This window comes from Quercus suber, unplaced genomic scaffold, assembly GCF_002906115.3.
Source record: "Quercus suber isolate HL8 unplaced genomic scaffold, Cork oak 2.0 scaffold_515, whole genome shotgun sequence".
In the NCBI taxonomy this organism is placed as follows: Eukaryota; Viridiplantae; Streptophyta; class Magnoliopsida; order Fagales; family Fagaceae; genus Quercus; species Quercus suber.
In genome coordinates this window covers 504,258-516,295 of record NW_027069964.1, presented here as the reverse complement: position 1 = coordinate 516,295, position 12,038 = coordinate 504,258, and the positions used below count along the sequence as shown (strand labels likewise).

General features: G+C 33.9%; 1 protein-coding gene across 1 annotated transcript; it reads left to right on the top strand.

The window, feature by feature from the left end:
• The first annotated feature begins 4,142 nt into the window (after positions 1–4,142).
• On the top strand, positions 4,143–11,079 carry LOC112027546 (germin-like protein subfamily 1 member 20). Its single transcript, XM_065763601.1, has 3 exons — positions 4,143–4,331; positions 4,531–4,671; positions 10,665–11,079. Exons 1-3 carry the CDS (start codon positions 4,205–4,207, stop codon positions 11,063–11,065), a joined length of 669 nt encoding a protein of 222 aa, XP_065619673.1. The 5' UTR covers positions 4,143–4,204; the 3' UTR covers positions 11,066–11,079.
• The last annotated feature ends 959 nt before the right edge of the window (positions 11,080–12,038 follow it).

Here is a 12,038-nt window from a genome sequence, read left to right as displayed (position 1 = left end):
CAGTATATGATGAACTAAATCCGAATAAGGAGGTTCTTTGGGAAGTTTTAGGAGCTAATTTGGAATTCTCCTCCAATGGGAAGTCAATAACTATGGCATCTCTTTCTCCTGAATTAAGACTGCTCACAATGATCATGTTTAGCAACCTATATCCTCTGTCTAACACCAGTTACATGAATCTCGATCGAGCATTATTCTTTCATGATTTGATCACTGGTGTAGAGATTGATGCGTGTTCTCATATTTTTCACATTTTTGCAAAAAACGTTGAACGAACTGCTTCAAGAAATTGTATTCCCTTTTGTCGCCTAATCTCAAGGATGTTGAAGCTCAAACGAGTGCATCCCTCAGAAAATGAGCATCCATATCTAAGGCCAAGTCCAATTAATATCCACACTCTCCATGCAAGCATGAGTCACACCAAGAAAAATACCAAGCAAGAAGGTCATGCTACTCAGGGAAGCTCAAGCTCTACCTCCCATGCCTATAATGAACAGCTAGACAACATCATGGCTGCACTTCAAGAGATTAATACCAAAATATCCGGACTAGCAACCATCATACATTCCCAGCACATTCGCTTCAACACAAAGTTCACATTTCTCTAAACTCAGATGGACCAAATTCAAAGGAAGCTAAAAGAACATGGAGACTAGCTATTCCATGACAAAAAGGGGGAGATGGTGTCATTAATAAGGGGAGTGTAGTGATAGGGGGAGGAGAAGTCAAAAGTTGCTCTTGTTTATTTTTTACTACTTGTTTATGTCTTTACTACTTTTGTTTAAAGCTTTAGTACATTGTTATTAATTTCAGTTTAATATTCAGTATTTGTGGTTATCTCATTGCTTTTGTAGCAATTTTTTTGTACTTTTATGATAAAGCTAATATGTCTGCAGTACCTCACTCTTGTACCCTAGTAGGATATTGTTTCCTAGATGCAAATACTTCTTGTATTTTGCATTGGTTGAGTGTTGGACATGCAATTGATCCTTGGGATTGTTCTTAATTGCATTGCATGTCTGGATGAGCCTTTACTAGCTAAATGTTCATTGTAATCATTCTTTAATGACTGTTCCTATTTGATCAAGATATGCCTACTTGTTTTATAGTGTTTACAAACTTGACTTGTCATAAGCTTAATGGAATTTTTGTTTGTGTGCAAGTGTTTCAGGTTACAGGTATATACGTGCAAGTGCTTCACAGCTTCTATATTATGTTTGAGTGAGTTTTGCCACTATTTCCAAACTCACATTTAAGTTTAGAGTCTGTTTTAGGGGTTTTGTCACGGAATAGCTAAAGTGGAAGATTGTAAAGTTGTAATTTACAACTATGTGTTTTGTTAGTTTTAATTTTGTGCCAAATTTGATTGTAATTTTATTCAATCTTTTGTACCATGTATTTATTGTGGAATTTAATTGTAAGGGTTATGTAATAGAGAAAGAGAGTATGTGAAGACTCAAGCAATTCAAGACAGAAGATTTCTTATGAGTATCTCGTGAGTATCTCGCTACTAAGCATCCTGCGAAGTAATGCATGTGCCTTGCACATGACTGGAATGCGAAGAGTCAGTACATATGGAAATAGTTGTGTTTCGTGAGTAACTCGCGGGTAAGGCCTTCCCGCAAGACACTCGCGAAACATTCTGTTTTGCCAAGCTGTGCTATCTGATACACACTTTCTGTACCTACACTATATATATCCACATTACCCACAAATGTTGAGGAGTGCTTCAGAAAGAAAACCTTAGCCACAAATCTTGAGAGTTAGAAATTATTATACCCACATTTCTCTACATAATTTCTTGTGGATTTTCCTCAACTCTTACCTCTCCATTTCCATACCATTGAGAGGTTTATAGCCTAAACACTTACTACACTCTTTCAGAGTGTCAAGTGAGGTTTTTTGGTGCTGCTGGGAAGTATTGGAAGAAGCCAAGGATGGCAGATATAATATGGAGCTTGTTGCAGGATCCGAAGAGCTAGACAAGATGCGGTTCCGAGTAACCTTGTTGGAATAGGAGCTTTAAAGGCTTAGGTACATCAGGTAGATTAGGCTTGGAGGGTCTCTTCCTAACCCATGTATCCCAACTGACTGTCTTGTGGATCGATTATCGCTTGGAGGGCAACAGAAAGGTTTTTCGCCGAGTTCTTCAGTTTCCACTTCGATAACACATCGGCATGTTATCTTGTGTTTGCATTTCTCTTTCCTACTCTTTTACATTCCATTTTACTGCTGTGTGGTTAAGTTTATGGATTAGAGTAGCTTATTTGTTTATTCGCTCGCATTTACACTATTCTGCATTTAGTATTAAGTTAGTATAAAATCAATCGAGTCATAACTTTTATTTGAAGGTAAAACAGCTCTTGTGTTTTCAACACATTTTCGAGCATTCAATAACTACATTGATTTTTTTTTTCTTCAATTATATGTTATAAACCAAACTTTGTTCAATTCCAAATACACTCAAATACTCTTTCTTATAAGTACAAAGGTCAGAGGTTGCACCCTTTCACAATATTCACTAACAAACAAAAGGTTCACCGAATAAGCAATGCTACAAACAAAAAAAAAATTGCATAACAATTGAGTTGGCAAGCTTAATTTAATGATTTTTATCTGGATTAACTACTAACATTGCTTTTTTACTACTACTAACAATTTGCTGCATTAATCAAGTGTGAAATAAGAGGAAAATCACGAACGTAACATAAAAACTACACAATGCCAATTCAGTAACGATTATTGTTGGTCACTTGGATTATTGTTCCAATCTCGATGTTGGAGCTCTTAGACGAGACTCAACTGGTTCTTGATAAGTTTTCAAAAGATCTTTAAGGAACATCACTATTATAGTGAATCCAAATTACCTAATTTGGAGATCCAAAGAGAAGGCTTTACTCACCTTCATAAGCTCTACACTTTCTCCTTCAATATTGGCTCTAAGAGTTGTCTGTGCTCTTTTACCCTCCAATCCATACCTACTAATTTTTCCCATTGCATGACTTCTTCACACGTGACCTGATCCGCAGAATTAGAAAGAAGTACTTAAGGGTTTATGCCTGGCTAGTATTGGATTTTGGGTGGGCCTAGGTTGGCCAACTTAGTAGGCTGACTCCATGTTTAGTGGGCTACATTAATGGGTATTTGGGTTTTGGATTTCACGGGCCCAAATTTAGACAACTCCAGGTTCTCATTTTGCCACACGCAAGGGCCTATATTTATGCTTTGTGGGCTTTAATTACTGGTGTATGATCCTTATGCGCTTGGGTTATCAATTCATAACATTTATAAAGGCTTCGAGTTTTGTATATTTTGCAGGTAAGTATTTTCATTAGTTTAAGTGGTTGTTTGGCTAGTTTATTTTTTGCCAACTTATTTTATTATATAGCTTATTTTTGGTACTATTTATAGGTAACATTACACTTTTTGATACTATTCATGGATTCCATAGTACTATTTCAACTAACATTTACTTTTGTTTACAGTACTATCAACAACAAAATTTCAGTTTCAACAAAATAAGCTAATTTCAAATATATCTAAAGGTACATGTAAACAATAAAAAGAACCTCCAACACTAAACCAAATACACCGTTAGCATAAAGAGAGAACAAAGAAAGGGAAAAGCAAGAATACACCAGATACCTGGTAGTTGTTGGTCACTTTGTTCTAGAAAAGCATTAAATCTAACTAACACCTACGATTAAGAAGTCTTTAGTGCCCACCATTTAAGATTACGTCAAGAAGAAAAGGTCAAAGAGGAGGAAAAGCAAGAACATAATATTAAAACTTAAAACTACACAATGCCATTTCAGTCACAATTACCGTTGGTCACTTGGGATATGTTGCAATCCCAAGTCGAAAAGGTCCCACTTGATTAGAACATTTCAGTAACAATTATTTTTTATTGATTGATTTTGGCCAAAGTAAAAAAAGTAACATTAAAACTGCACAATACCATTGAAGAAGTCACATTTGATTGGGTTTTAAAATTGTACGACAAGTAGTACGTAAGAAAATTGGTTCACCTAATTAAATAAAATAAATGTGACAAAGGGTTGAACAATTACCAGTTTTTGCAATAAAACATAGACCGCTTCTCTCACTACTCCCTATAAATAGACATTTCCATATTGTTAAGTTTCCATATCCCTCACCCAACCAAGATTGTATACCATATAAGATAGAGATAGCCTCCTCAAATATGATGAAAGGTGTTTCTTTCTTTGTGACAGTGGCCATTTTGGCCTTGGCATCCTCCTTGGCTTCTGCCTATGACCCTAGTCCTTTGCAAGATTTCTGTGTCGCAATTAACGACGTTAAATCTGGTGGTACGTACAAAACACTCTCATTATTATTAGCAGTGGTAGTATTATCAATCAAGTTATTTCAAATTTATTATAAGTTGTTACATTAATGAAATTATGCCGCCCGAAGGCTTTTTTCCCCCCTACAGGACATGCATGTTACTGTCCATTGTTACAGAAACTGTCTCATTTGTGACTAACAAACTTTTCTTTCTTTGTGCAGTGTTTGTGAATGGAAAATTTTGCAAGGACCCTGCAATGGTCTCAGCGAATGATTTTTTCTTCTCCGGACTTAATATTCCTGGAAACACCGGAAACAAAGTCGGATCAAATGTCACTCTTGTGAATGTTGATAAATTGGCAGGTCTCAACACTCTAGGCATATCTTTGGCTCGCCTTGACTTTGCACCATATGGCCTGAATCCACCTCACACTCACCCTCGCGGCACTGAGCTTTTGGTAGTCATTGAGGNCTATAGCAAAGCAGTCTTTGGATCTGTTCCTCCCATCAATCCTGATGTTCTTATCAAGGCTTTCCAACTAGACAAGAATGTCGTTGAATATCTTCAAAAAGCATTCGCGCCAAACTAGAATTCTAAAAAATCTATGAAATAGTGATGGAGAATCGTTATATAATTTGAATAAAATTTGCTTAGTTTTTCTTACTGTAATGTCATTGAAATAATTCTTATCAAATAAAATGATTTCTTATGATGTCTTTTATGTGTCATAGTGTCATTGCAGGGCAGATCAAATTAGTGTATGACTAAATTTTGATTACACCTTTGGATCCAGGACATTTAAAATTACAAGTACTTATACTATTAAATATAAGCTAAACAAATATCAAGTCAAATTGAGGGCACAATAGCACCTATTCTATGTCAAAAAATAAAAAATAAAATAAAAAATCCTAAAGGTAACGTTGAAGAAAATTTAAAAAAAAAAATTTATGGAGTTATTAAAAGATGCATCATTTTAATTTAGCGTAATGCACTTTTTGTCCCAACATTTTAACTTTTTTCCATTTTGGTCCTACATTTTAATTTTACCACATTTAGTCCTTAAACCAATTAATGCGTGTTATTTTCGTCCTTTTCGTCGGTCAACTGACAGAAATATCTGAGATGGCATCAAAACGTTGACGTAGCAAAATAATAATAAATACCATGTCAGCATTTATGTCAGCATCTAATTTAAAATATATATATATATATATATTAATTTTAACAAAATTAAAAACATAAAAACAAAATTTAAAACATAAAAATACATCAGATTTGAATAAAAATAAACAAGAAGATGAACGCAGATCAGGAACACAAGAACATGAACCCAGATCATAATAACACAAGAATACGAACCCAAAGCATAAGAACACAACCCTAGATAACAAGAACAATACTCAAAGAATTTCTATTCCAAAATTGTATACATTCTTCCAACAAAAAGCAATTGTAAATTAAATAAAAAAATGGGTGTTGTGTTCTTCCACAAAAATCAAAACCTAAACCATCAATAAAAGGTGTTGGAGCAGCAGTGAAGGAGAGTTTTGTGGGGACGATTACAAAGGTGAGATCATCGTGGTCATGGTCCGACCATGGAAACTTTATGGGAGAGAGAGAGTGTGTGTAATGTGATATCTCTATTTCTTGAAGATTGAACCAAACAGGGGATAATAACAAAAGGGCTTAAGAGACTTAAAAGGCAAACCCATCACCCACGGCCAACATCACCATGCCGATCCATGCCACAACCCATCACCCACAAGACACCAATCTAGAAACCCAAAAACCCAACTGATCTCCATCGTCAGAAACCCACAAGAACACATTGATCTCCATCGCCTGAAACCCACGACATCCACCACAATCCTTAGCCCCAAATCCACTAAGCAAAACCTCCAAAATCTCACAAAGCCCTTTCTAATCTCACCCAACTCCCTTTATTTGCTTTGCACCGAGGTTAGTCACAATTGAACCGCAACGGACCACAATCGCCACCAATGATAGCAGTGGTTTACGGCTATGGTTTATTCACTTTCTTCTTCTTCTTCTTCTTCTTCTTCTTCTTCTTCTTCTTTTTTTTCTCTCTTGGGTTTGGATTCTGTGAATCAATGGGTATGGTGGATTTTGGTTTGAAATTTTCTTAGATTTTGTTTTTTGTGTTGCTGTGGGTGTAAATTTATGATTTGGGGTTTGGTTCAATATGTCTGATATGGTGTTATAATAATTTCCATAGAAGAAAAGAGCAATGAGATCTGGTTTAGCAAAAAAAAAAAGCAATCGATGGAAAACTCTCCTTTCCACTTTTAGTTTTTAATTCAGTTTTTTTTTTTTAGTTAAAATTTACAAATTAATTTTTTAAATTTATATGCTGATGTGTCATGGGTGATGTGACATTTTTTATAATATTTTAATTCCTCCAGCTGCCACCTCAACTATTTCCATCAGTTGACCAACAGAAAGAATGAAAATAACACGCATTGATTGGATTAGAGACTAAATGTGGTAAAATTAAAATGTAGATACCAAAATAGAAAAAAAAAAACCAAAATGTAGGGACTAAAAGTGCATTTATGCCTTTTGATTTCTCTTATATAACTTTTATGAAGTTATTAATATTTAAACAATTAAATAGTTTAAATTCTGGAAAATCTATGAAATAGTGATGGTGAACCACTATAAAGTTTGAATAAAGTTTAATTAGTTTTTCTTACTGTAATGTCACTGAAATAATTAATATCAAATAAAATGATTCCATTACAACATATTTTATTCTAAAAATAAAGATTACTATTCCTGCATAATCCATATTCAGTGTACCAAACATGCATGTAGTAATTATATGTTCTTGTAGTTTCAAACCTGATTGATTTAAATTCAAGCTTAAACATTCTATAGATTCCGTTTTTTTACCTCAATCTTCTTTGGGGAAGCGATTATGCCATAATTTTGAAATCTTTGACAAATAATTTTAAGATATTTTTTATATCATCTATAGTTTTAGAGCACAAAAATACCATCAATACATACTACAAAAAAAACTTTAAGGTCTATAAAGATTTTATCCATCAATCCTTGAAAAACTTGGGGAGCTATATTAAGTTAAAAGTGTAAAGTCCATATTTTAAAATTGACAACAGTGAACAAATGTAACAGTTTAGAACTTAGTTTGTATAAATAGATTTGCATCGGATTATATTTGATCAAGACAAACCAGGTTCAAAATTGTGGAAGACTTAAGAATGTAGAAAATATACTGCTAGAGGACTGCATTTTGACTGCAGCTCGAGAGGTCAAAATTCATTTATCTTGACTAGTCAAACTGCACATCTCGACCAATCGAGATTTGTGTAGATTTGACAAACAACTTATTTTCTCAACTGTTCGATCTAAGGTGTTGGTGCAACTCATACAATGTAAATACAAACCCTAGACCACATTTTTACATACACAAAAAAAAAAAAATAGCATTTCTAGACACAGATCTTAAATTTTTAGTCCTCATTAAACTAGAGCCTACATGCATACAAAAGATTCGGTGATCAAGTGAAGTTGCTATAACTAGTTGACTACAGTTATTGGCTAAATCTTTGAGTGTGGAGCTTGGAGTCTTGAACTAAGAGGCTCCGTACAACAAATCAAACTAGAATAGTCCATGGATCTCGAAACTATGTTTGGTCACATTGGTAAGTACTAAATGTGGTAACATTAGATTTAGGGTTAAATTTTTTGTATAAATTTCCATTTTTTGTTTTGTAGATTTGTTGCCTTGGAGATTGATGGTTGAATGCCCCCAACTTTGTACTATGAAATGACTTGTTTCGTCAATTTCCTGAGTCATTGTTTAGGTGTCTTATGTGATTCATGTTTGTGTGATGATATTCAATTGAGATCTAAAGTATAATTAATCTAATTGATTACTTCCTCTTTTTCTTTTTTCCTTTTGGAATCTAAAGTATAATTAATCTAATTAATTGCTTGGGTAAGAATTGGTTAATATTGTGAATCATGTGACAGTCGAGGCCAAAAGCCTTAACACAATGGGTTACCAGTATTACATTTGAATGTCCACAAAGTGTTCTAGATGTTTTTAATGGTCCGGACTCCTTAAGTGGTTGTATTTTACAAAATATTGAGTTACAATCAAAGATTATAAAAATCTTGATCCTTTAGTTTGAGACAAGGAACTCTTTTAAGGAATTATGATTGAATAAAGGGGCTAATCAATNCGCCCATCATCCAATCCAAAAACTTTTAAGGAATTCATTTTGTTTTGTTTTTGTTTAATGTTTATTTTAAATTTTCAAAAAATATTTTTCATATCTCATACATAACATTTATTGAATAAAATTTTTGTGCAATTCCTTAAGTACAGTACATTAAATTATTCAATTATATTCAAATACATAACTACATTGACTTTTCTTTTCTTCAACTATACGCTTTAAACCAAACTTTGTTCAATTCCAAATACACTCAAATACACTTTCTTATATATACAAAGGTAAGTGTATCAAAAAATAAATAAATAAATAAATAGAAAAGTCAGAGGTTGCACCTTTCACAATACCCTAAAAGAGATTTCTTTCTAACCAAACTAACGAACAAAAGGTTCACAGGATGAGCAATGTTACAGACACAAATATTTTACAATAGTTAAGTTGGCAAATTTAATTTAATGATTTTTATCTAGACTAATTACTGACATTATTTTTTTTACCTACCTCTAACAATTTGCCTCATTAATCAAGTGTGAAAAATTTTGTCAAATTTTTGCGTGTTTATACAATGTCTCTTCACGAAACTATTACTCTCACAAATTTTCCAAACTCATCTGGAAGTTTCTTAAGTGAACCAAAGAAAATGCCGGATGACACTTTCACCCTGCAATCCACCCCTTCTAATTTTTCCCTTCTGGTGACTTCTTCGCACGAGGGACGTGGCTTGATCCACAACGGACCATTGGCTGACTACTATTTGATTTTTGGTGGGCCTAGCTTGGTCAAATTCTTGGGCTATAAAACTGGGTATTTGGGTTGGATTTCGTGGGCCCAAATTTAGACAACTCCAGGTGCTAATTTTGCCACCCGCATTGGGCTATGTTTATGGGTTGTGGACTTAAATTACTGGTGGCCGATCTTCTGCACTTGGGCTATACTATTTGGTACAGAAGTTTATTCGTTAGTTTAACGGTTTGTTTGACAAGAATTAAAAAACCAATTTATTTTATTATTTAACTTATTTTTGTTACTATTTATAGACTTCATTATACTTTTTTATACTATTCATGGGTCTTATTATACTATTTCAACTAACTTTTACTTTTATCTACAATACTTTCCACAACAAATTTTCAGTTTCAGCAAAATAAATGAATCTCAAACAAACCCTAAATGTACATCAACAAACTTCATCTGTAAACAGTTAAAAAAAACTCTTCAACTCTTAACCAAATACCTTCATGTGTAAACACCATAAATTTTTTTTTTTTTTTTTTAGTACAAATACTGAAGAGAGAACAAAGAAAGGGAAAAGCTAGAATAAACCAGATACCTGGTAGTTGTTGGTCACTTGGTTGGTCCTAGAAAACGATTAAATCTAACCAACACTTAAGATTAACAAGTCTTTAGTACCCATCAATTAAGATTAGGTCAAGAATATATGTTACAAAGAAGGGGAAAAGCAAGGACATAACATAAAAACTACACAATGCCATTTCAGTAACAATTATTGTTGATCACTTGGATTATTGTTGCAATCTCAAGTTGAAGAGGTCCCACTTGATTGGAACATTTCAGTAACAATTATTGTTTTATTGGATTGATTTTGGCCAAAGTATATGTAACATTAAGACTGCACTATGCCATTGAAGAGGTTCCCACTCGATTGATTGGGTTTTAAAACTGTATGACAAGTAGTGGTTAAAGAAAATCTGTGGCTATTTTGCTTGGCATCCTCCTTGGCTTCTGCCTATGACCCTAGTCCTTTGCAAGACTTCTGTGTCGCAATTAACGACTTCAAATCTGGTGGTATGTATAAAAGACACTCTCATTCTATTAGCAGTAGTAGTATTATCAATCAAGTTCTTTTGAATTTACTATAAATTCTCACATTAATGAAATTATGCCTACGGTTTTTCCCCCTACCCGACATGTAACTCTACATTGTTACAAAAATGTCTTATTGTACAATAACAAACTTTTATTTGTGCAGTATTTGTGAATGAAATTTTTGCAAGGACCCAGCACAAGTCATAGCGAATGACTTTTTCTTCTCTGGACTCAATATTCCCGGAAATACAAAGAAAAAAACGGATTAAATATCACTCTTGTGAACGTCGATAACTTAGCAGGTCTCAACACTCTAGGCATATCTTTGGCTCGCATAGACTACGCACCTTATGCCGTGAATTCTCCTCACACTCACCCTCGCGGCACTGAGCTTTTGGTAGTCATTGAGGGTACTCTTTTAGCTGGTTTTGTCACATCCGACCCAAACAAACTTTTCACCAAAGTTCTAAATAAGGGAGATGTCTTTATATTCCCAATTGGTCTCATTCACTTCCAAATCAACATAGGGGAGACTGCTGCTCTTGCCTTTGCTAGTTTCAACAGCCAAAATCCTGGGTTGATCACCATAGCGAACGCGGTCTTTGGATCTAATCCTCCCATCAATCCTAATGTGCTCATCAAGGCCTTCCAACTAGACAAGGGTGTAGTTGAATATCTTCAAAAGGCATTTGCGCCAAATTAGAATTCTGGAAAATACATGTAATAAGGATAGTGAACCACTATGTGGTTTGAATAAAGTTTGTTTGGTTTTCCTCAATGTAATGTCATTTAAATAATAATTATCAAATAAAATGGTTTCTTGTGATGGCTTTTAAGTATCATGGTGTCATTTGCAAGGCAAAATTAGTGCATGACTAAATCTTGATTACACCTTGGATCCATGATGTTTGAAACCACAAGTATCTGTACTATTATATATAAACTGAACAATATTGTATTAAGCATAGAAACAATTTTTACTTTCATTTTTAAAAATGGTAAGCCAAGTTGAGGGCTCAGTGGCCCTTTTTTTTTGTCCAAAAACCACTCCTAAAAGTATCGATGAAGTTCCTTTTTGGTTACAATATGGAAGAGGGGTTTGAATCTTTGATGTCTCTGTTGAAAATACTAGGATGTGCAAGTTGAGATACCAGGTCCTCAGCGTTGAAAAAATATTTTTGAGTACTCTTGAAATAGTATGAGTACTGACATTTGTGGTGTATTCATACTAAGGAATTATGGAAAATACTTATACACGGCAAAGAAACGTTATACTTATGCAGTTAAATAGAATTATTTTTTCTGCCTTATTTTTGATGTAGAAAATAATGGAAAATAAATATAAAACTCTTTGTGGTGGTCTACCGCTGCATGAGTACAGTGATGTTAACGGATAAGGCTTTTCATATTGTGCATGATGGCTACCAAAATAATTGCTAATAAATTCAATTTTCATTGAGTTTTCATATCAATTAATGATTGTTGATGTAAGAGGTACACTTGAGTTATATCTAATATTAACTTACATGTTAAGATAGTGGTGGAATTAGGATTTTGGTTCGGGGCAAGATTAAGATAAAATATATAAGATAAGAGATGGGTTCAAGTTACACCTAGTGTAACTTCACAAGAGTTACACCTTTTGTGAACCATTAATTATTGTTAAATCTAAGGGT